General features: G+C 37.1%; 2 protein-coding genes across 3 annotated transcripts in view; both read left to right on the plus strand.

Moving 5' to 3' along the window:
• Positions 1 to 10,958, plus strand: part of LOC126816825 (tetraspanin-33) — a 35,090-nt gene extending 24,132 nt beyond the window's left edge. For both annotated transcript variants that reach the window (XM_050543576.2, XM_050543577.2), the window contains 6 exons: positions 486 to 674; positions 3,520 to 3,708; positions 4,659 to 4,802; positions 6,026 to 6,079; positions 6,577 to 6,681; positions 7,388 to 10,958. In XM_050543576.2, coding sequence (XP_050399533.1) covers positions 486 to 674; positions 3,520 to 3,708; positions 4,659 to 4,802; positions 6,026 to 6,079; positions 6,577 to 6,681; positions 7,388 to 7,453 — 747 coding nt within the window. In that variant the 3' untranslated portion in view covers positions 7,454 to 10,958. The remainder of the gene's footprint in view (positions 1 to 485; positions 675 to 3,519; positions 3,709 to 4,658; positions 4,803 to 6,025; positions 6,080 to 6,576; positions 6,682 to 7,387) is intronic.
• Positions 10,959 to 15,729: 4,771 nt separating this feature from the next.
• LOC126815001 (lipase maturation factor 1) lies at positions 15,730 to 26,252 on the plus strand. The gene is made up of 8 exons (XM_050540510.2): positions 15,730 to 16,260; positions 16,986 to 17,051; positions 18,771 to 18,938; positions 20,189 to 20,369; positions 20,994 to 21,147; positions 21,915 to 22,101; positions 23,827 to 23,936; positions 24,566 to 26,252. Exons 1-8 carry the CDS (start codon positions 16,249 to 16,251, stop codon positions 24,762 to 24,764), a joined length of 1,077 nt encoding a protein of 358 aa, XP_050396467.2. The 5' UTR covers positions 15,730 to 16,248; the 3' UTR covers positions 24,765 to 26,252.
• Positions 26,253 to 26,792: the final 540 nt, after the last annotated feature.

Consider the following 26,792-nt stretch of genomic DNA (forward strand, 5'->3'; position numbering starts at 1 on the left):
GGTTTATATCCAGTCGCAAGGGGTTTATATCCAGTCGCAAGGCATTCGTAATGATTCGTAAGGAATTCGGAAGCATTGATTAACTTTTGTAAGGCCTCTTTTTTTTCTTTTTTTTTAGTATTTCTGCAGATCAATCTAATCATGTTCGGCGAATTTGTTGCGAATTTCAAATGTGCATACTTTGTACTGTGTTATAGTACCAAAAATAAATCAAAATGAAATCTTAGTCGAACTAACACCAATTTCCAATAGTACGATGATCCGATACATTGACATCCGGTTCTGGTTTTCAAAAAAGATATAAAAAAAACAATCCCCACAAAACACATCATTTTTTTCTTTAATAGAATTGAATAATTGTTTTCTTTTTACAGCTACAGTAGGACGTTAAACCCCATTTCATTCCATTTCATTCCATTTCATTCCATTTCATTCCATTCCATTCCATTCCATTCCATTCCATTTCATTTCATTTCTATTTGCAGTTAGGAGGTTTGGCGCTTACAGGAGCTGGTAGCTATGTTCTATATCTCAAGGAAAAGACAATCAATACAATGATAGATTTCCTCTTCGATCCGTCTGTGATGATCGTATTAATAGGAGCCATTATAATGTTTGTGTCGTTTTTTGGACTTTTGGGATCTCTACGTGAAATAACATGCTGTTTAAAATTTGTAAGTATTAATTTCCAATCAAAACACATTGGATTAATTACCAGGATTAACCTGCAATTACCAGAATGTAATAAAATTGATAATTAAATCAAAAACAATAATTTAAAAAGAAAAAGCAACGAATATGACCCTATGTGAATTCCGGTAATAGTATGTGAATACCGGTAATTGTATGTGAATTCTGGTAATTGTATGTGAATTCCGTTAATTTTATGTGAATTTCAGTAATTAATGTAATTCAGTTTAATAGTTCAAAATTTCGTTTTACTTGTCTTTACTACACCAGGATCTGGGAGAGTTACCCGCGTTCTGGATGATGGGAGGGATTAGCCAATGAAACGGTCTGTTTCGGCGACTTTTTGACATGAGGTGCACGGAACTGTGGGTAACCCACTAGAAACATCAACGCTGATTGATTAATCAAATAGCTGATGTCATAGGGTCCATAGCCTCTCGTATGACCTCTGAGGCGACCCTTCACTACAACCGGTCAGATCTTTATGTAGTGGAGGCTATCGAAAGTATAAACAAACGAAAGGAAATATAGATTTGTATTTGAATCAGATTGCTGTAAAATAGTCTAAACGATGTTAGTGTTTATATATAGTAGGTGTATTACGGTAAATTGTATAACTTATATACACCAATATATAAATTAATAGACAGACTGAATACAAATCAATATTATACAATAATTAGATTACTTTAGATTGTCGCTGTCCAGAATAATCTGAATCGAGTTGGATTTATTATATTCATACCATTAATATTGTCGATAATTGTTTTCATAGAGTTTCTATTCAATAGGAGATTTCCAGGAATTTAATGACACCATCCTACGATGTTATCATTAGAATAATAGATTTACTGGCTTTTTAAACAAATGAAATGAAATGAAATGTGGCTTAATGGCTTTTTAAACATTTTTCATTAGTCCCATGATATTATCTTACATATGATGACATAATTTGGTTTTAGGCTATATTGAAAAGTATTCAATCCATAAAAGCTATATTAGATAACTGCAGGTGTTATAATTGCGCGATAAACATTTTATTCCCCAACAAAAACTTTCTGAATAAATGCAAATTTGTTGGGATGAAGAGTTTGTAGTAACACTGCTGCCTCGGCGAAATGCCCCCCCCCCCTTCCCCATAGCATATTTCATAACGTATACCCGTCTTTATTAGCTCCAGTAGTGCAGGGAAATAAAATGTCCTACTTTTCGTTGAATCGACATACCATACTAATACCAGAGGTCATCAAGTCAAATCTTTAGATAAAATGGTAATTTATAATAAATCAGTCCTGTCAGTTAGAAAGGGGGAAGTGACTCGTATAGACTTGAATGAAGAAATGGCGTCTTTAATAAGTCTTGATATTTGTAAGGCATAGCTTTATTCAACAGAATATAATAAATATAAGTTGTAAAGAGACGTTTCACCAATTTAATGTATATAAAGATATTTAATACTTCTACTAAGGATTAGAATACTTAATAAATAAAAAGAAATTCAATGGGGTTTAACGTCCCACTCGTCTGCACTAACTGGGCCAATGAAAACGGACATACGTCATCCATGTAGTGTGCTTTGAGGGAAATCTTCCACACAGTACAAACTTTCTTGGAGATCTACCTATATCCCCTCAGTCCATGGTTTCCTCGGACAAGACCCTGGAATGTTTAGATCGTCGTGTTTAATGTATATATATATACATGAGAAAATGGCCTGATACCGTTAGAAACTACATGTGATTTTATGGTCTGTAGGCCTATAATTTATAGACATGGCTGTCAAAGGTTAATTAAACTGTATAGTATAAACATACAACGCCCTGTTGGTTATCGTGTAGACAAATTATAACTACATTCTATATTACTCAGATAAGAAATGAAATAAAATGGGGTTTAACGTCCTACTGTTCTGCTCCGAACTGGGCTAATGAAGACGGGGAGGGGATACGCCATACAGTGTGCTATGAGGGAAATTTTGACCGGACAGCGGCACTACGGCCTACTCTTATATCGAATTCTAACTGTCAAGGGATATTTTACGTGCACACCAATGTGTACACGGGACCTCGGTTTTTCGTCCCATCCGAACGACTAGACAGCTCTCCGTCCTGCATCACTGATAAGGGGGAACCACGTCGGAAAATCTGGATGAACTTTCTCGGCCAATCCAGGGATCGAACACCCGACCTCCAGGCTAGCGAGCCAGCGCCCTACCCACTTCGTGATGCCCATTAAGAGAAGACAGAGATTTATATATATTATATTGTTAAAACATAAATTATTATTTATTAGACATTCACATGACAAGCGATACATTTAACGATACAATAGATAATGGACATTTAGTGTCGATTGTCATGTACCGTTGCTACGATAATAAACGATCTCAACTACATCTTCAAACACACATAACATCCCCCAGAATAAAATATTTTGAATGAGGTCTTCATTATTGTTATTTTGCATGATCTATTTTTGAAATATTATAACAAAAACTGACAGGTCTTTATCTAAATCTTACCGAATGCTTTGTTAACTGTCTGGTCACCAAAATAACCTTGTAAGTTGAGTTTAAACCTTTTAAGTTGACGAACTTTATCCCTGTAAGTTGGGCATGATGACCTCGCTAACATTGTAAGATGCTGAACTTTAACCTTGTAAGTTGCTGAACTTTAACCTTGTGAATTGCTGAACTTTAACCTTGTAAGTTGCTGAACTTTAACCTTGTTGCTGAGCTTTAACCTTGTAAGTTGCTGAACTTTAACCTTGTAAGTTGAGTATTGTAGAGTTGAGTATTATTTGAATATTATTTCAATGTTGTAATTTCAGTATTATATAATATTAATGATCCTGCTCCTATTAGAGATAGCAGCTATTGTAATAGTATTTGTATTCTACTACGTACCATCAGCCAGGACAACTCTAGGTTTATACCCGGAAGATACCCTAAAAGATGCAATCATAAAATATAGAGATGACGAAGATATGCAAAACTTTATCGATCAGCTTCAAATACAGGTAGATCTAATAAGTATCTAGTCATTCAGATTGAGGAGCCACGGTGGCTAAGTGGGCAAGACGCTAGCCCTCTAGCCTGGAGGTCGCGTGTTCGATCCCTGCATTGGCCGAGAAAGTTCATCCGGCGTGGTTCACCCTTGTCAGTGATGCAGGACGGAGGGCCTGACAAAAACAGCTGTCTAGTCGTTCGGATGGAACGAAAAAACGAGGGCCCGTGTATACGTAAAAGATCCCCTAGCAGTTAGAATTCGATATAAGAGTAGGCCATAGAGCCGCTGCCCGGGCAAAATTTCCCTCATAGCACACTGTATGGCCTATGCCCGTCTTCATTAGCCCAGTTCGGACGTTAAACCCTATCGTCCCAAAGCCCATAACCATTAAAACAGTTTAACGGTCTACAGATACAAGAACGGAGGAATCACTAGTCGATCTGGAGAAGTCACCCCTCCAACCACCGCTTATCTCACATATACCAATCTGTTTCACAGAGAATTACGAGTCTTCTAATATCTCTGTCACAACACGCGGCGTCAATCATTGGCTGAATGGCGCGTGCATTGTTTGCATAAGACGTTACTGCTTCGGGCAGAATGCTGCCTTTTAGTCATTTTAATACCCATTTACACTAAATAGGAAATAATTTTACCTACAAATACGTCAAATGACTTTATTTATTTTTCCAATAAAAAAAAATGTTTTAGAATTTAATTGGGCGCAGGAAAAAAGTTAATATTTCTGACTCATTAAGTCGCATCGATGTCATCCTTATCAGTGATTGTAGCGGCCTATCGAAAATTCACTGCTGATCAGTGTGGACATATACATCAAAAATACAAGAAACAAATCTTGACCTCGTCGTTCTGCATGAAACTCATAAATAACATGGCAACGATTCATCCATTTTGAATCACAATTGAAGACTTTTTAAAGTATTTTTCATTTATTTTCAGTTAAAATGTTGCGGTGTTAGTAATGATGACGTTGGTTATATGGATTGGAATTCTAATATTTATTTTAACTGTACGACTGATACTTCCGGTCCGAGAAGTCCCGAGAGTTGTTCAGTACCATTTTCATGCTGCAAACTAGTCGCTGTAAGTATACCTACCCCCCCACCCCCCTCCACACACGTCCCTGCCTAACCCATGTGTGGAACGTAGGTCCTGGCAAGGTTTAGCGGATAATCCTTCGGATTGGCAGTTCGTTGAAGATCCCCGGTAGACAGAAATTGCAATAAGAGTCCTGGTAGGTCGCAGAGATCGGTTGTCAAGGTAGAAACTTCCCTCATAGCACATTACAGGTCGATTGCCCGTCTTCATTAGACATGGAGACGTTGTATTAGCAGCAAACAGTAAACCATCGGCGATAGGGGGGTTGGAAGGCCGAATGGTTAGCACGTGCGCGCTGCGCTGTATCATACGGTCTGTCATTGAGTCAACGGGCGTGGTTTCGATTCTCCGGTTGTACGTGACAAGGAGTAGGGTCGCCTGTCCAACCTCGTGGGTTTTCTCCGGGTCCTCCGGTTTCTTCCCACTGCTAAAGACCCCTACGCGAAAGCGAATTATTGAAATAAAATTGAACCATGTGTTAGTCCCGAAATGACCTAGTTTGTGTCGAGTGGACGTTAAACCCCATTTCTCTCTCTCACGCCGCCATCGGCGATACTTGTACAGGATCGGAAAGGGGCGAAAAATAGGAGGAATGGGTGAGGTGGGGCTTACATGTGGAATAGAGAAGGAATAAGGGTGTCATTGAGAAGGGATAGAGTGGATAAAGGAAGGAATAAGAATGACATATGGTGGAATGGGGAGGGGGGTAGATATGGAATAGGGCAGGAATACAGAAGGAATAGGGAAGGGATAGGGGTGGTATAGGGTGGAATAGGGGAGGAATAGGGGAAGGATAGAGATGGCATATGGTGGAATATGCACTGTGGTTAAATGGTCTAAGTGGACTATTTTACACAGAGAGTGTCATGGCTGCCTTATCTTCTGCCAGTGCAAAGAAATCGATCTGGAATTTGGAAATCGTACACCTGTTTTTCATCTCATTGTAATGGCTCGGCACATGTTTCCGGCTCAGTTCCTTCCTATCGTAATGACTCGCACGTGTTACCTGCTCAGTTACACTTCAGTAGAGAAAGAAATTGTTGTATATTGTAATGTAAAATTCTGACTGATGTACCCCAAGTATACGATATAAACAATAAAAAAACATCACGCCATCTAATGTAAAATGTTGACTGATGTACCCCAAGTATACGATTTAAAAACAATAAATGTCTATTCATAATTTATCATATTTTTCAATGTTGTAGGGACAAAATTTGGATTACCAGTGTGGTGGCGGAGTCATGAGAACGGATAGTGACGTAAGTTAAATTAATATGAAGATAGATCTAACCAAAAACATAGGTCATAGGTCAAACATAGGTCATATCAAACCATAGGTCACAGAAAAAACATAGGTCATCGGTCATAGCACAAATATAGGTGGCATCACAAACATTCATAGTTCATAGCAAATACAATGGCCACACCGGAAATATAAAAAAAAACAATTCTTAATCTGTCAAAATACCTGGCTTTAAGTAGATTAGTCCATGGTTGATAATTGTACGAGTTTGCGGTTTAATTAGCATGTTTAATTAGAATTTTTAATTAGAATGTTTAATTATAATGTTTAGTTAGAATGTTTAATTAGAATGTTTAATTATAATGTTTAATTAGAATGTTTAATTATAATGTTTAGTTAGAATGTTTAATTAACATGTTTAATTAGAATGTTTAATTAGAATGTTTAGTTAGAATGTTTAATTAGCATGTTTAATTAGAATGTTTGATTGGTATTTGTTTTATATATTTTAAGCAATCAAAGATCTACACTAAGGGTTGTTTAAAGGGTCTAGAGGTGTGGTTAAACGATAATGCTCTAATTATTGGTGGTGTTGCTATAGGGATATTGATCCCACAGGTACGATAAAACAAATTAACTTACCTTGTTAAATAATTCCAATAAGACGACAGAGAAGATGACAAGACCCATCCTCTTTTCTCACGACACCGTGTTGATTAAAAGAGACATCACAGGAATGTTTTTATGTTTGATTCCCGTTTTGTTATTTCTCCTTCATATGTAAAGAGGGGGTCACGGTGGGTAAGACGCTGGCTCGCTAGACTGGAGGTCGGGTGTTCAATCCCTGCATTGGCCGAGAAAGTTCATCCAGATTTTCCGCCGTGGTTCTCCTTTGTCAGTGATGCAGGCCGGAGGGACTAACTGCCTTGTCGTTCGGATGGGATGAAAACCAGAGGTCCCTTGTACACATTGGCGTCCACGTAAAATATCCCTGGACATTTGGAATTCGATATAAGAGAAATGGGGTTTCACTCGACACAAACTAGGTCATTTCAAAATTAACACATGGTTCAATTTCAACAATTCATTTAGCAGTGGGAGGAAACCGGAGGACCCGGAGAAAACCCACGAGATTGGACAGGCGACCCTATTCTTGTCAAGTGCAACCGGGGAATCGAAACCACTCCAGTAGGCTCAATGGCGGACCTTGTGCTACAGCGCGCATGTGCTAACCATTCGCCGCGCCCCCACCCCTCCATGTAGAATGTAGTGGATGTTAAATTTGTAATAAACAATAACAACAATATCTATTTATTTATTTCAGGCATTCTTTATTTACGTTGCCAAAACACTGACCTATCAAATAGAGGAACAGAAATCAAAGTGGTGAGACGACGATTCGAATGAAATCACGTGTTACAATAGAATTAACATAAAACGAATATTAAAAGTCACAATGAACCGATGTATGTTGAGAATTTACACAAGGGTTCTAACAGAGAGATTATTCTATTAAAAATAACCATTTATACTTATTATATATTTAATATTCCAATATTACGTCCATTCCTACACTCTTACAGTTCCGATACTCTTACGGTTGCGACAGATTGTACTTTTATCCGGTATTTCGATGAAGAGTTATATTGTAATTTGTGCCTAACAACAGCCATTTGACAGGAATTCCGGCGGTAAAATGAGAATTTATTATTATTATTAACACTTATTAAATCGGAATACTAACACTCTGTCCAGTCTGTCGCTAATACTCTGGTTAAAATCACGTGTCATATATTACTTCCCTTTATTCAATATGACGTGCAGGTTATTGGTGCAATGTTAAAATAATACCCCTATCGCAACTTTAAAATGTACCACCGGATCTATAAAAAAAAACGGAACGAAAAGATGCATTATGTTAGATTTAGATAAAGAGCTGATCGTTCGTGCTATAATAGTTCAAAAATAGATAATGCAAAATGAATATATTGAAAATTTCATTCGTATTCCTTTTTTTTTCGTGCCCAGGCAAAGTTATCACTGTTTGTAGTTTTAACAGGATGCGTGCATCGATTGTTTATCATCGTAACAAGAGTACTGTATATTCGGGACTTCTCCCCGCTTCTCCTTTTTAAATTAAATCATAATTTAACCGAAGAGTTCTAATCTACTTAAAATCTGAGCCATCTTATTGTGAGCTTGTCTTAAAATCGGAGCCATCTTATTCTATGGAGAGTTGATTATGAGCTTGTCATATCTATTAATAAATGTGTAAATGATAGCTCATATAACATTTAAAGTCAAATTAAGTCTTGAAATGAGCCGATTTGACTCTTACATAATGCATCATTTAAAAAAAGAACGATAACTAAAATACCATGAAAGTATTGACGTAATATGATTTTATAGTGTATCCTTCCTTAATCAAATATCTTAAAGGACAATATTGGTGTCAGTCCTTTATTATGTTATAGAACTGGTTAAACACGTTCCAAATATGATTTTAACACAGAGATCATTGCTATGATAGATGCGTAATAAAGATTTTAAATAACGGAAGTGACGAAAGCAAAAGGAAAACGCGAGTTAAACTTCTATACAAAGGACGGAAGTGACGAGTGATAACAGATACAGGGGTGAATTTCTGCAAGACCAAAATTTGTCATATGAGACTGATGGAGGATATGTGATAATGACTGACACCAATGTTGTCCTTTAATAATGCTGTATAAATATATGTATCTAGAAAGTGCCTTTAATGTATTTCCGTCTTGAATATTGTCAGGTTGTACATTGTATATCCATCTGATTAAAACACAGATCCTATTTCGTTTCGTTTTTTATAGTTCAAAATTTCATTTTACTTGTCTTCACTACACTAACATCCGGAAAAGTTGTTATATAACCCGCGTTCTGATTGAAGTGAGAGATTAGCCAATGAAACGGCCTGTTACGACGAGTTTTTGGTGTGAGGTGCACGGAACTGTGGGTAACCCACTAGAAATATCAATGCTGATTGGTTAATAAAATATCTGACGTCATAAGGCCAAAAAGCCGCTCGTTTGACCCCTGACACGACCTTCCACTACAACCGATCAGATCTTCATGTAGTATAGGCCATCGAATGTAAAAAAACGAACGAAATATAGATGTGTAATTTAATTGGATTGATTTTGTGTATGTATTATTGTATATAGGCAAGGAGCTGTGTAAATAGGCTTTGTTATTTGTCATCTTGGCCTTCTCCACAATTCATTACTCGCACAAAACCACTAGGCTTACTCGGTTACACGTTCCCGAAATAAATTCCCTCAATCCAAAACAATAGTGACAATCGAGTGAAAAGTGGAATTTTGAACTACAACGCATGCGTCGACTGCATACCAAAATATATCGACCAATCAGACAGCTGAAACATAATCGTTGTGTTTAATTACGTCACGATTCTTCTCACACCATCTTCGCTGTCGAGACTGAGTTCCACTTCACTCGATTGTAATTCTGTCAATTCGGGACGTTCTGGGAGGATAATGGAGTATCCCTGCTAAATTCATATTACTGAATGATAGAGACCATAATATGGCATCACTGAATGGCAGAGGCCATAAAATATGGCGGCAGTTTGTCTTATGTCGCTTTCGGTCTGAAGCCAATCAAATGTTGAGTTTTGCCACGATTATAATGGCCTGACAATAACCGAGGAACATGCGAGGAGAAGGTCAAGATATCATTTTTTATTTAAGGCGTTGTATAATCGTCGTGTTAAAACTCATTAATATATAGATATAGTACATTTTTATGTTTTAATTATTTATAAACAAATATAAAAATGGTTTCACGCTCAAGCATTTCTTGATATTTATCCGGTCGGTCGTGTTAAATATTTAACTGTATACAATAAGATTGCAGTATACCGAAAATGTGCTGTGGGCAACCTGAAATGCTCTGCGGTCAACCTGAAATGCTCTGTGGTCAATCTGGAATGCGCTATGGTCAACCTGAAATGTGCTGTGGTCAATCTGAAATGTGCTGTGGTCAACCTGAAATGCTCTGTGGTCAACTTGAAATGTGATGTGGTCAATCTGAAATGTGATGTGGTCAACCTGAAATGCGCTATGGTCAACCTGAAATGTGCTGTGGTCAATCTGAAATGTGCTGTGGTCAACCTGAAATGTGCTGTGGTCAATCTGAAATGTGCTGTGGTCAATCTGAGATGCTCTGTGGTCAACCTGAAATGCGCTGTGGTCAACCTGAAATGGGCTGTGGTCAACCTCATATTGGACAGTAATGAACTGATATAAAATGTAAAACAGGAGTTCCCAATCCCATTTCAACAACTCAGAATGTTTGAGGTTCCTCTTTGACAACAATGTCAACCAAATCATAGAAAATATAAAAGAAAAGACTTTAGTATAGCGTCACGAAACATTATAACGTTCAGATTAAATAAATTACTGGATAACATGACCATTGATTTTAATGTTTTTAGATCTCCCAATCAATTTATTGAAACTGCCTCCGCCGCTCAACAAATATCTCGCCAACAATCACGTGCCCTAACCTTGACAAAAATTGAGCTGGCCTTAACTTTTAGATTTAGCCGTTGCTCTTTGTCAAGTGGGACTACAATCAGATTTTAGCACTCATCCTAATGATGGACACAAGATCCATCTACACACGTCTCGCTGTCCAGCTGTGTGAACTGCAAGGGGAAGACAACTCTGTTTGGGAGATGTTCACCTATAACTACTTATATTGTTGTTCATAACAAGAATTATTTATGTCCTATAAAAATGTTGAAATTATGTAAGATATTGTTACTATTTTTAGCTGTTGGAATTATTTTAATATACGACAATGTTTATTAATAAAACAATTTTAGATACTAATGTTAATTTAATGATTTATCCGTTTTTTGTTCGGAAAGAGGTTTTAATTGAGATATCCTTTAGAGGGGTGTGGGTGGGGTGGGGGGACAACAGTGACTCAATAAAGCACTGGTTGTATAATCAGAAGGCCTTGTGTTCAAGTCCGGTGTTAGCTTGAGTGTAGATCAGGATTTTGTGGTTGTGGGCAGGGTGGAGGGTCTTGGAATTCGATGAAACGTTGATGGAAAGATGTCCGTGCAAAAATTTCTCGCATAACACACCATGTCATACACTCTGTTTCAAAACAAACCATAAGATACACCCTGCTTCATAACAAACTCTGTCATACACCTTTCCTTACAACACACCATGGCATACACTCTTCTTCATAACACACCATGTCATACACCCTGCTTCATAAACTATGTCATACACCCTGCTTCATAACACACCATATAATACACCCTTCCCTATAACACACCACGTCATACATCGGACTTCATAACAAACCATGTCATACACCCGGCTTCATAACAAATTATGTCATACACACTGCTTCATAACAGATTATGTCATACACCCGGCTTCATAACACACGATGTCATACACCCGGCTTCATAACACACCATGTCATAACACACCATGCCATACGCCCTGCTTCATTAGCCCGTGTGATGAAGAAAAGTGGCATATTAAACCCCATTTTATTTCATTGTGCAGGAATAGAATAACCGTTTCTATTGACCAGTGTTATGCAGTTTTACGGCTTTATTTTTATTATAGACTCGAGGGAGTCGCCGTGGCTCATTGACTAAGGCGCTAGCTCAATCTGTTTTACAGACCTAATGCGACATCCGTCTTTTATTTATATTGTAGAGGCCAAGCGAATATTCACTGCGGATCAGTGTGGCGCTAGCTAGGTAACGCGGTGGTCCGGGGGTGTCCGTGGTTCCTCTTGTCAGTTGTAGGCCTTACAGGTGAGTGTCTAGTAGTAAAAGAACCACCGCCAGTTGGAATTCGATATAAGAGTAGGCCGTAGCACAGTGTATGACGTATGAACGTCTAAATTAGCCCAGTAGGAGCAGAATAGTAGGATGTTAAACCCCATTTCATTTATATTGATTCAAGTTTTCTATGCAAACATAGGCTATAGTACAAGTATACACTTTACCAAACTCGGGGAAGAACTGTGGGATTAGTGTCGAAAAACAGCCCCCCAAAACACACAGACACTCGGAAATGCCAATGTTAAAATTTTAAAGAAGCGATATGCTTAATCACCAAAACGGCTTTGCTCAGGTCCACCTAGAAATGGTTCCACTATTGATGTCTTCCGTCTTCCTCCAGCCACAGTAGTGGATCGTAGTAAGGCCTTCCATTGAGCAAGTTTTGTAGTCAATTGACTACAAAAAAAGTTACTGGCCTATATCTCTCTTAGTTTCCAGTTACACTGACCCAAACTGTAGGCCTACTGTAGGCTACATAGCTTAACATATAATAGGCCTATAAACCAATTAACATTGAAATAAAGGCGAAGCCTTGCTGTATAATTATATGATATGATTAATTGCTTGCGAAATTTCTGTTCAGCTTAAAATGGCCGCCGAACCAGAATCTCGGGGTGTCATCATGTCATGTCACTCGAAAATACAGAAAAACTGTTCGGTACCGGTATAATTAGATTATGATTTCAGTGTTCCACTCTTCACTATTTGTAACATAATTACTTATTACCATGCAAACTGTGATGATATATGTGTTGAAAATTTTGCAATTGAACCTAATTTTACTTGCTCAAAGCCTCGAATAGTGTATCAATGCATTTGCAGCCGGCACGGCTAAAAATTGAAGCTAAATTCCTCCTAGGCCCTATGGTATGGGGTGCGGGGCGAAGTAGAACAAATCCAGGGCCTCCCACAATTTGGGTTCAGTACAAGATAAAAGGTTTTTTGTTTAACTCTGCCTGAATGCACTAAATCGAAAGCAGTTTCAAAATTTTCTGAATCAGTTTAATTTATTAGCAAAACATTTATTTCTGAGAAATAAATTACGTTAAATGGGGAGACATTCAGCTCTTAATAAACAGAGTTACCTCCCTTGGTTTATTAGAGTAATCTCCCTTTTATGACAACGTTACAGCTGTAAAATTGTAAATAAGAAACTGATTTTTGACATGATTTAATTAAATGAACTAGAGCAGAAGAAAATGTCGGATAGAAAAGCGACCAGAAAACTTTCAGCTGATGGTGGGGTTCGGAAAAGAAAACTGACAAGCCGAATAAAGTTAGAACTAAGTGAGAAACTTGGAGGCGGTGATGCACGTGATGCCGATGGTGATTCCATGACGATCAGTACTGATGATAAAGGAAGAAGTTTAGATAAACAACTGGCTCCTGGTAGTTATTGGTTGACTAGAATAGTCTTGTTGAGATATCTAGGTTTTATATATTGTAAGTATTGCAAGTGATGGAAGCTCGATCTACCCAAATCTACCCAAATCCACTGTTAATTCAACCTGTCACTAAAAGTATTATTTTTAAATTAATGGATTCGGTACCATTCTTTATTTATGCCAAATTGTCATTTTTAATTTAAAATGGTAATGTTTTTATTTCTAAATGTGATTTCCATATAGAACTTCCAAGCTTGGTTAGATATCGCTCTTTGAGGGAGGGGCGTGATAGTCAGAACAGTTTTCACTGAGCAAAAACTTTCACATTTTTCTACAGAACATCGACTGATGATACATGTATATAGCTCATGTAGGAATTAGCATTCACATAAAAAGTTCTATAGCCTATGTTTTGGTTTAACATTTTGGCTAGCAAGTAACAAACATAGTCTTTATCATGCATACATTATGCAAAAGCTAAATCTGCCTATTGCAGGTCTTTCTCATCAGGCCTGAAATGTTATCTAAATTATTAATTCGACATTAATTAACTTATCCAGACCATAATCAACTCTCGATGTCAACACTAGCCTGCGATATTTACTGGATTAGGATCCCATTTGCTGCTCAACTTTCATTCATGATTTAATCAATGAAATGGATAATCGAGACTATGTTTTTTATCGTCATGGTGATCGAGGCTAGGCCGAAAATTCAAATCTTAAGTGCATCAGGATGTTAAATGTTATTTGTTTTCTTCAGGGGACAAAATAACTTTAGAATAATATTGATAAACATCGAATAACTATTTAGTTTGAATGGATTACTTCTAATTCAACTTAATATTACAGTTGTAGCTTTTCTGGTTGCTTTACATCAGAATAAACCGTTATTAGGATCGAGGGGACTTCTACCAGCGGATAAAGTTCTAGACAACATCAAAACGAGAACCAATGGGGATCCATGGATTATGGTTAACCACGTTCCTACTATCCTGTGGTGGTTTGATTATCAGAATAATCTTGATGTTTTATTGGATGGTTTAGCGTACTCAGGAATTATTCTGTCCGTGTTTTTAATGATTCGTGGTGCAGCTAACTGGTTTATCATGGCAGCTTTATGGATCTTGTATCATTCTATTGTAAATATTGGACAAAGATGGTGAGTTAATCAAATAGGCTAGAACAATATTTATAATCCAAAAAATTTATCTTTTATAATACCCACTGAATGCCCCCTGATCAAGTGGCATGGTTTCGAGTTAACCCAGGGACCCGGAAAAAACCCACACGGTTGGACAGGTGACCCTACTCTTTGTCACGTACAACATGGGAATCGAAACCATGCCAGTTGACTCAAGGCGCGCAAGTTCTAACCATTCAGCCATCCCCCACCCCATCCCCCTTCTACAAAAATTAATAGGACAACAACACACATTACAGAGATCTGGTAGTAGGACAACGGAATACAGTAGTATTTTATAAAAGTCATCACTATAAGAGTTAGTATGATAATGATGAGAGTTTAGTGATTCTATAAAAGTTGGTACGATAATGATGAGAGTTTAGTGATTCTATAAGAGTTGGTACGATAATGATGAGAGTTTAGTGATTCTATAAAAGTTGGTACGATAATGATGAGAGTTTAGTGATTCTATAAAAGTTGGTATGATAATGATGAGAGTTTAGTGATTCTATAAAAGTTGGTACGATAATGATGAGAGTTTAGTGATTCTATAAGAGTTGGTACGATAATGATGAGAATTTAGTGATTCTATAAAAGTTGGTATGATATTGATGAGAGTTTAGTGATTCTATAAGAGTTGGTACGATAATGATGAGAGTTTAGTGATTCTATAAAAGTTGGTATGATAATGATGAGAGTTTAGTGATTCTATAAATTAAATTCACTACTTGTACTAGTATACATTTGATAATTTTACTTCAATAAAATAATTTTGCCTCTGTTTTATTTCATTTTTCAGGTATTCTTTTGGTGAGTAGCTTTCTGATTGTTTTGCTAATTTGTTCTAGCAATTGGTGTCGGAAACTAGTATGTGATCCCCATGTTATTTATTTGTGGTGCTTGTCTGGCCCCGCGTTCACAAAGCATTCTCAGACTTAAGTTAAGAATTTACTCAAAAGTGTTCGCCTTATTTTAACTAAAATATAGCCCTTATTAAAACTTTTGTTGTTTTAATGTATCAAATACATCAATAAGAAACTATGCGCAATGTTTTATGTTTCTAGATCAAAGATATTTCTTATAAGCAGTGATTGAAAGTTGAGTAAATTCATAACTTGTCTTACCGGTAAATCTGAGAATGCTTTGTGAACTTGCGGCCTGATATTTATTATTAAAGTTGTACAGCATTGAATTGTCGATGATGTATAAATTACTTATTATTCTGTAACTGAGAACAAACAGAGATTCTCTGTAAACAAACAGTCCCCATGATACGACCCTACCACAGACAGAGATTCTCTGTAAACAAACAGTCCCCATGATACGACACTACCACAGACAGATTCTCAGTAAACAAACAGTCCCCATGATACGACACTACCACAGACAGAGGTTGTCTGTAAACAAACAGGCCCCATGATACAACACTACCCCTACCACTGTATGTTTTCTTCACAGGTTGGGTACGACACTGCCCCTACCACTGTATGTTTTCTTCACAGGTTGGGTACGACACTGCCCCTACCACTGTATGTTTTCCTCACAGGTTGGGATGCCCAGTTATTAAAAGCTGGGTTTCTAGCGATATTTTTTTTATGAACAGGTTGGGAATCTCAGTTATTAGAGACGGGATTTCTAGCGATATTTTTATGTCCTGTGTGGAATTTATCATCTGTACCACGACACACTCCAACGTCTAGTGTTACCATATATGGTTATAGATGGCTCATCTTTCGTATCATGTTAGGAGCTGTAAGTTTTTCATATTCTATATCACCCATTATTGGATAATTAAAGAGGGATAAACCTACTCGATAGGGTGATCAATGTTAACAGTTTATTCTACTCTAAATCTACTTCAAATGGTTATTGTAACTACCAGTGGATATTCTCCAGGGTTGGATTCAATCAGATCAAAAATATTTTATGGGTGGGCCTGGCTTGTTTATATCTTCATATCTTTGTAAATACTGTTCCATTTTGGGATTGATATTCACATGATTCATAATCCCTCAAATCACCATATCCCTGAAGCAATGGCCCGTGAATCACCGACTTTGAGGTAAATGCAAGTCAAAAAGGTTTTTAAAGTGATTTTCTATCTTGAAATGTTTGTCTGGTCCTCCTTCAAGAATTGTAATGATAAAAGTAACTAGACGTAATTTAGACAGAAAAAATAAGAGTAGCAGAAAAATTGACAGAAATGTGTTTCAGCATCTTGGAGTTTTTTAGCTCTAGGCAATTGAAGAAACCTTTCTTTGGGTTCGATCCACAGTTGATGATCTACAGATGTCTGTATTTCATTACATTAGCCCCAAGTCAGTCTTCCTGGTAGACCAGTACCCTATCTCTCGACAAACAAAATCTAGCCCCATCCCTTTATTAATCAGAAACCCACATCCCAAATACACAATCCTAATTTTATATTCTGTTCCTACAACAAACATTGAAACATGTTTTTGTTGGGTTTTTTTCAGGGTTTAATAAAGATTCGAGGTGATCAATGTTGGAGAGATTTAACCTGTATGAATTACCATTATGAAGTAAGTATTAAATACAGCACACTAGATTTACAGCACACCAGATCTACAGCACACCAGATTTACAGCACACTAGATTTACAGCACATTAGATTTACAGCACACCAGATTTACAGCACACCAGATTTACAGCACACCAGATTTACAACACACTAGTATAACAGTGCACTAGATTTACAGCACTCGAGATTTACAGCACACTAGATTTACAGCACACTACATTAACAGCACACTACATTTACAGCACACTAGATTTACAGCACATCAGATTTACAGCACACCAGATTTACAGCACACCAGATTTACAGCACACTAGATTTACAGCACACCAGATTTACAGCACACTAGATTTACAGCACACCAGATTTACAGCACACTAGATTTACAGCACACCAGATTTACAGCACACTAGATTTACAGCACACCAGATTTACAGCACACTAGATTTACAGCACACCAGATTTACAGCACACTAGATTTACAGCACACTAGATTTACAGCACACTAGATTTACAGCACACTAGATTTACAGCACACTAGATTTACAGCACACCAGATTCACAGCACACCAGATTTACAGCACACCAGATTTACAGTACACTAGATTTACAGCACACCAGATTTACAGCACACCAGATTTACAGCACACTAGATTTACAGCACACCAGATTTACAGCACACTAGATTTACAGCACACCAGATTCACAGCACACTAGATTTACAGCACACCAGATTTACAGCACACCAGATTTACAGCACACCAGATTTACAGCACACCAGATTTACAGCACACTAGATTTACAGCACACCAGATTTACAGCACACTAGATTTACAGCACACTAGATTTACAGCACACCAGATTTACAGCACACCAGATTTACAGCACACCAGATTTACAGCACACTAGATTTACAGCACACCAGATTTACAGCACACCAGATTTACAGCACAGCTTTATTAGTTTCAAGGGTTCTTTAAAGGGACACGGTTCTATGGTATACAATTCCTGTTGATTACTAGTCATTGTTTGATAAAGAATCCTGGTTATTATGTCGCTTAGTAATAAAAAGTAATTTTATTCCATAGAATTGTGTCGTGTAAAATGTAAAATCATAAATTTTAACACATTAATTAATATACACTTATCTATATTTCCTTAATTGTACAGTAGTTCTTATCAATTATTTGACAGCTTAAATTATCACTTAAAGGCTCAATACCACTCTTGTTGTAACTGAATAATATGTCCCAATCTTTATTCTGGTCAACAAATTGTACTATTTTACAATATTCCAATTAATTGATGATACAAATTTCATCTTAACACACCTAATTTAAAAAATTGAAAAAATTCAACTAAATGATTTGAAAAGCCTGACGTAAAGCTTTTCAAATGTGACTTGGATTTAAATATATTTTTGAACCCTTTGGACAAGTAAAATAGGATTTAATGGATAATTTACACAACAGGTAGGTCACTAACACATCTAGTACTTTGAATAAGGCTATTTTTTATTTTCTGGAGCTGTCAAGCCAGCAAGAGTGTTATTGCCCCTTTAAGCAACTAAGTCGTGTTTTAAAGTATTTACTGAAACATAAATTACTACATGTTCATTTAAATTATATTTTAACACTCAACAATTATTGAAATGTTTATTATTTTGTTTCAGGTGGATCCCGTTCCAAATCTAACCCTAATCCTGTTCATTATTTTCTTTCAGACGCAGCCCATTCCAAATCCAATGAGTTATTATATGCACCAATCACCAGAGTTCTTTCATAAATTTGAAACGTTATCCAATCATTTTATAGAGCTTATTGTTCCGTTTACCTTATTTTTAACGCGTAGAATTGTGATGATAGGTGGTAGTTTACAGATTCTATTTCAGGTAAGTTTTTATACGCCCAGATTGAAATGTGGTCGTATATTGTCGTCGCCCCCGTCCGTCCGTCCGTCCGTCCGGCGTCCACAATTGCTTGTGGACGCTCTAGAGGCTAAAGTTAATATCTGATTGACTTTAAATTTATACACAGTGTTTAAGGTCTTGAGACGAAGAAGCCTATTGATTTTCAGCAATTTCCGATAATTTCTGCCAGAGTTATGGCCCTTGATCACTTCAAAAAATCTTGTGGACGCTCTAGAGGCCAAAGTTAATATCCAATTGACCTTAAATTTATACACAGTGTTTGAGGTCATGAGACGAAGAAGCCTATTGATTTTCAACGATTTCCGATAATTACTGCCAAAGATTGATACACAGAGTTTAAGATCTTGAGACAAACAAGTATATTGATTTTCAATGAATTTTTATGACTTGAACAGTTAAATCTATGATATTAAAAGCTTTCCATACAAAACGTTAGCATGGGGCAGAACTTTATAAAAACCAAACAAATTCTAATAGTTTTCTGATAATTACTTCGTGAGTTGTTGCTCTTAATCAGATTTTAGTGTATTATAAATGTTTTCATTACCGAAAAAAGTAAAAATATGCGACAACCCTTGTTGACTGCCTGGACGATTTAGTTGCTGTGGGCGTATGTTTCGTTGCCTGGCAACCTATCTTTATATTAACCAGGAACTGTACATGACGTCACTGCCGCCATCTTGGAATTATGACATCATATCAAAACTTGAAGTCTGTCAATCAGTGCGCAATTGTCCAAGGAACAGACCGACCCAATTTAGGGTTAAATAAAATAGGTTATAATCCAATCCTAACTGTACTGTCAAATTAGTTCAGAAAACATCAAGTTTTTCTGGGGGGTTGGGTGGCCGAATGTGCGTGTTGCACCATTAGGTCTGTCATGGGGTCAAATGGGTTGGTTTTGATTCCCTGCTTGTATGTCAGAAAGAGTTAGGGTTGCCTGTCCAACCTCGTGGGTTTTCTCTGGGTGCTACAACTACGCGCAAGCAAATTATTGAAATATAATTGAACCATATGTTAGTCCCGAAATGACCAAGTCTGTGTTGAGTGGATGTTAAAGCCTCGCTCTCTCTCTATCTCTCTCTCAAATCTTTCCTGGCTTAATCCATGCCTAACTGCAAATTGAAAGATATGCATATTCTACATTGAAATGATTTAGACCACTGTACCTGGACATTATTTACAAGTATGTTTCTATGGTTATTTTACAGGTAGTTTTAATAATCAGTGGTAATTTAAGTTTTTTAAACTGGTTAACGATTTTACCAAGTTTAGCTTGTTTTGATGATCAGAGTTTATCGTGGATGTTCTCTAACGGTAAAGACTCAGTCAAACATCAGGTTGTTAATATAGAAATGACAAGAAGAGTAAAGAAACCACAACCTAATGTTGGTAGGTCGTATTATAATTAAAATACAGATGTAACGTCTTCTTTTGATCCCGTCTTCATTAGCCCAGTCAGTGCAGAAAAGTAGGACTTTAAATCCCAGTTCATTTTAAAGGACAGCTGTCTAGTCGTTTGGATGGGATGAAAACACAAGGTCCTGTGTACACATTGGCGTGCACGTAAAAGATCCATGATATAAGAGTAGGCCGTAGTGCCGCTGTCCGGGCAAAATTTCCTTCATAGCACACTGTATGGCGTATGCCCGTCTTCATTAGCCCAGTCGGAGCAGAACAGTAGGACGTTAAACCCCATTTCATTTCATTTTATTTCATCCTTTGATGTTGGTGTACCATTATTCAATGTGCGTGCTATATCATAAGGCCTGTCATTGAGTCAACTGGCGTGGGTTCGATTCCCTGATCGTATGTGACAAGGACTAGGGTTGCCTGTCCAACCTCGTGGGTTTTCTCCGGGTCCTCCGGTTTCCTCCCACTGCTAAAGACCAATACGCGCAAGCGTATTATTGAAATAAAAAATTAAAACCATATGTTATTCTCGAAATGACTGGATGTTAGCCCCGGAGGAGAAGAAAAGTAGGACGTTAAACCCTATATGATTTTATATTTCAGGTAATTATATGCGAAATGTGTTTAATATTAGTCTAGGTATATTAATAGTATATTTAAGTATACCGGTCGTACAGAATCTTTTCTCATCACGACAAGCTATGAACTCATCGTTCGATCCTTTACGACTTGTTAATACATATGGTGCTTTTGGCAGGTAATGAATATTTAATATAACTACTGTACAAAACACACTTTATGTAGATATAATAGGTAGCTTATTAATCAGGATTTTTAAATACTTATGTTGTCTGCTGTCTCTACATGCATCATCATTTGATCCAGTAGCTACACAGATCTTCCACCCTGTCCTACCTCTGATACTCTCTCCACCGGAATTGTTTAATCCAGTAGGTACACAGATTACCGACCTGTCCTACCTTAGCTAATCTCTCCACTGGAATCGTTTAATCCAGTAGCTACACACATCTACATACCTGTCCTACCTCTGTTACTCTGTCCACCAGAATCGTGTAATCCAGTAGATACACACATCTACCGACCTGTCCTACCTCTGTTACTCTGTCCACCGGAATCGTGTAATCCAGTAGATACACACATCTACATACCTGTCCTACCTCTGTTACTCTGTCCACCGGAATCGTGTAATCCAGTAGATACACACATCTACCGACCTGTCCTACCTCTGTTACTCTGTCCACCGGAATCGTGTAATCCAGTACCTACACTATCTTAAGGGTGTGTTGTCATTTCCCCTAGTATATTTCTAATGATAGGTTTATTCGTAATCAGCCAAGAGCCGTACTTGATAAATACTATTGGGGTAAATCTTGCCAGGGCAGCAGTATCTTATTTTCAAGCACAAACCAGTAATTGGTTTCCATAGAAAACACCTGTCTTTAATTGTGATTACATGTAATAAAGATTAGTTATAGCTCCGTATACCTTTAATTGTGATTTCAGTGTTACTAAGAAACGAACAGAGGTAATATTTCAGGGCACTATGTCCAAGGATCCTATGTCTCCGTCTGCCATCTGGGAGGAATATGAGTTTAAATGTAAACCAGGTAACGTGACACGGACACCATGTGTAATATCACCGTATCATTATAGGCTTGACTGGCTACTCTGGTTTGTTCCATTTCATAAAGTAAGTATACAAGAATGGTATTATGTAGTATTATACGAGGGGGGCGGTTGACTGGCTACTCTGGTTTGTTCCATTTCATAAAGTAAGTATATATAATATAGTATTATGTAGTATTATACGAGGGGGGGGGGGTTGACTGGCTACTCTGGTTTGTTCCATTTCATAAAGTAAGTATATATAATATAGTATTATGTAGTATTATACGAGGGGGGGGGGTGGGTGACTGGCTACTCTGGTTTGTTCCATTTCATAAAGTAAGTATATATAATATGGGATTATTTACTATTATACGAGGGGGGGGGGGGTGACTGGCTGCTCTGGTTTGTTCCATTTCATAAAGTAAGTATACAAATATAGTATTATGTAGTATTATACGAGGGGGGGGGGGGGTGACTGGCTACTCTGGTTTGTCCCATTTCATAAAGTAAGTATATATAATATAGTATTATGTAGTATCATACGAGGGGGGGGGGGGGGTGACTGGCTACTCTGGTTTGTTCCAATTCATAAAGTAAGTATATAAATATAGGATTATGTAGGGGAGGGGGGGGTCACTGAATTTAATTGACCGAAAGGTTTTATATCATCAGAATGAAGAGTCCAGGGGAAGAACGATCTAAGTCACATTTTTGTCTTTTCGCATAAAAGGCAAAATAGACTTTTAGACGAGAATGCTTGACGCGAACAGAACAACGAGTGGGTTTAATTACAACTTCAAAATGATGTTAAATACGATTCATAATTACCAGTACAACTGACTTACACTTTTCAACCAAATTAAGATCAAATAAAGGGTACGATGAACGTATTTGTCCGGGAGGCCATTTCAGAAGGGCCTTGGTTCGATGTAACTCCGGTCGTTTTTACCTGAAATTGATTGTTCCACAGAAAGCTTATACAATTTGCTATTAGATGGCGCCATTAACTGGGGTTCGTTGAAAAAGTGATTTAGATCGTTCTTCCCAGGGCTCTTCATATAATATTATGTAGTTTTGTACGGTGAGGTTGTTGGGCTGGTGTCACTGAATTTAACCAACCTATTGAGAAGAGTGGTGGGTTATTAGATCACTGTACCACTATAGATTATGTATTTTTGTACAGGGTGTGAGGGGAGGGTGTAGGCTGGGTGCTACTGATTTTAATCTACCTAATCAATATGTATTGCTCTTAATCGTTTTAAAGGTCACCGGAAAAGCATCAATTTTTTTTTAAATAATGCAAGTAATTGTGTCAACATATCCTTTCCATAAGTATAACCCGAACCTGAATGTCAATATTACCTGCAACAGGTAAATTTCAACATTTCCGTCGTTCTCCGTGGGTAGTCGTAACTTTCCGTCAATAAGCAATCCGTGACGTCATTTTAGTCCTTCTGCACATAGAAATATAGACTAGAATATGAGCAGAAGGACTAAAATGACGTCACAGATTGTTTATTTACGGAAAGTTACGACTACTCATGGAGAATGGGGGAAATTACTAATGTTGAAATTTACCTGTTGCAGGTAATATTGACATACGGGTTCGTGTTATACTTATGGAAAGGGTATGTTGGCATAATGAATTGCATTATTTAAAAAAATTATGGAACCTTTTCCGGTGACCTTTAAAAGCCAAATTTGTGTAATTAGTGATTGTTTTCCATAGAAACTGCAAAGTAGTCCAACGCATGATAATAATATGTAGTTATAGTCTAAAAAAATAATAAAAATTTTGCTCTTTCAGTCATTTGAGTATAATCCATGGATAGTTCATCTTGTTGTTAAACTACTAGCTAATGATGAAGATACCTTATCTTTAATACAATATAATCCTTTTATACATCAACCTCCCAGGTAAATATATGCATCAACCTCACAGGTAAATTTAATGTTCATCTGGAGGATTGGGTGGACGAAGAAAAGATCATAAGGTCTGTCATTGAGTCAAGAGGGTTTTTCTGCTCCCAAGATTGTACGAGACAAGGATTAGAGTTGACTGTCTAACCTCACGGTATCCCTCCCACTGCGAGCGAGCCAATTACTGACAGAAAATTTACCACATGTTAGTCCTGAAATGACCTAGTTTTTGTCTAATGGACGTTAAACCCTCTCTCTATATATTTATTCCTGTATCGACTGGCCTGTAAATAGAGAGAAATGGGGTTGAACAGCCACTAGTCATTTCGGGACTAACACATAGTTCAATTTTATTTCAATAATTCGATTGAGCGTAGTAGTGGGGGGAAACCGGTGGACCCAGAGAAAAACCACAAAGTTGGACAGGCGACCCTACTCCTTATCACATACAACCGGGGAATCGTCCTGTAAATAGACTCCAGACCTCTTCATGTATTAAATTAGGTTGAAGACTGAAGGAAGAAAATCCAGCACCAAAAATTGTTGACAATGCTTCACACCAAGAATCTATTTTTCCAATATAATCACCATTAAAATTCTAACATCCATCTTCTTTTATTCTTTAGGTTCATACGAATAGAAAATTATCGTTACATATTCACAAAGATTGGTAGTCCTGAAGCCAAATCTGGAGCCTGGTGGAAACGTAAACATACAGGGAGCTATCTACAGCCGTTATCATTCGAGTCTGTTCGAGATTTTATGAAAAATATGCAGTGGGAAATGCCTAAAGTTGGTAAAAATAAGAAAACAGGAAAGATTTAGATATTGTTGTTAAACATACACTATGCAAGAGCTAAATCTGCCTATTGCAGGGCCCTTATTCACGAAAAATTAAACTAAGTTACAACCGAAATTTTAAGAAATACTGCAACTTCATTGGATATATGCAAATTGATTTTACTGGTCAGCCAATCGAATTGCAGTATTTCTTAAAATTTCGATTGTATCATAGTTTAAGTTTTCGTGAATAAGGGCCCAGGTCATTCTTTAGGCCTGAAATGTTCTAGACATTTATTAACAAAGCAAGACCATAATCGACTCTCGATGGCATCGGATACTTGAGATTTTAACTAGATTAAAATGGTTCTCCATTTATAAATTTAATTTAAAAATGGGAAAGCGAGGCTGAGTCCTGATTATACCAGTGCCCTGGTTACCACTGTGCACACATCATGTCAAAACTACAAACAGTGATAACTTGGCTGAGAATGAAGTAATCTGAATGAAATTTTCATAATTTTCTTTTTTCATCATCTAATTTTGAATTATTATAGCAAGAATGGCCAACTCTTTATTAAACTCTTAACTAATGTATCTTTAATAAAACATAAAATGTACTGATCTGAATTCATAAATATCATATTTTAAATAAATTTAGTATTATCCCATAAAATTATTTTTTATTTATGGTAAAGCATAGATCTTGTTTAATAATATTTATATTTAATATGATCGCATATACAATTATCTATTACATTTATTTATTTATGTTTGTATTCATTATCCATCTGGGGATCACGTGGCTAAGTGGGTAAGACGCTAGCTCGCTAGCCTGGAGGTCGGGTGTTCGATCCCTGCATTGGCCGAGAAAGTTCATCCAGATTTTCCGGCGTGGTTCCCCCTTGTCAGTGATGCAGGACGGAGGGCCTGACAAGGATAGCTGTCTAGTCCTTCGGATGAGACGAAAAACCGAGGTCCCGTGTATACATTGGAATGCACGTAAAAGATCCCTTGGCAGTTGGAATTCGATATAAGAGTAGGCCGTAGTGCCGCTGTCCGGGCAAAATTTCCTTCATAGCACACTGTATGGCGTATGCCCGTCTTCATTAGCCCAGGTTAGGAGCAGAACAGTAGGACGTTAAACTCCATTTCATTTCATTACATTTCTTTATCCATCTAATGATTGAAATGATAAATGTCAGGAGAAGTAAACAACAGCTCCCCTAAAATTTAAGATGAGACAGGAATTCGTTCTTCTAGAAAAAGTTGCACATATCTGTCGTCTTGTATTACTCAAAACCTTGGCTGTATGAATGTTTTATGACAAGGTTGTTCAATGTTAATACGTTTCTTAATTAAATCCATGCAAACAGAGCTATTTTATAACATTAGGTGCTTAATAAAAAACTTTCCCTAAGTTTAATTTCAGGTGAGCCCTGGTTTCAATTACTGTGCATGTTGGTTATAAATGGGATTATTGTTGTTTATTTTGCTCAATTATCTACAGTGATAAACAAACAAACATGACCGGAAATCAATGAACGTGAATTACTTGGGTTGATTATAATGTGTATTGTATTATCAATGAAAGTGAATCACTTGGGTTGATTATAATGTATATTACTTTATCAATGAAAGTGAATCACTTGGGTTGATTATAATGTACTTTATCAATGAAAGTGAATCACTTGGGTTGATTATTATGTATACTAACTGTTTTATCATGTAATGTACTTTGTTTTAAAATTAATAAATTTGTTAAAATTTAAATTAATCATTATGTGAACTATCACCAGGAGTTATTAGCCTTTAATGTCCTACATGACCTCGGTTTTCATCACATCAGAACGACTAGGACTAGACATTTTTCTATGTCAGGTCCTCCGTCCTGCTTCACTACCAAGGGGAAACTATGCTGGAAAACCGTGATTACCTTTCTCGGCCCGGGGGTTGGTTGGCCGAATGGTTAACACTGTGCGCGTTACATCATAAGGTCTGTCATGGAGTCATGTGGCATAGTTTTGATTCCCCACTTGTACATGACAAGGAGTAGGGTCGTCTGTTCAACTC

The sequence above is a fragment of the Patella vulgata genome, chromosome 3 (genome assembly GCF_932274485.2).
Source record: "Patella vulgata chromosome 3, xgPatVulg1.2, whole genome shotgun sequence".
Lineage (NCBI taxonomy): Eukaryota > Metazoa > Mollusca > Gastropoda > Patellidae > Patella > Patella vulgata.

Coding starts and splice junctions, on each gene's coding strand:
- LOC126815001 (XM_050540510.2), top strand. Junction 17,052..18,770: donor GTATGAATTACCATTATGAA/GTAAGTATTAAA, acceptor ATTTTCTTTCAG/ACGCAGCCCATTCCAAATCC. Junction 23,937..24,565: donor TTTATACATCAACCTCCCAG/GTAAATATATGC, acceptor TTTATTCTTTAG/GTTCATACGAATAGAAAATT.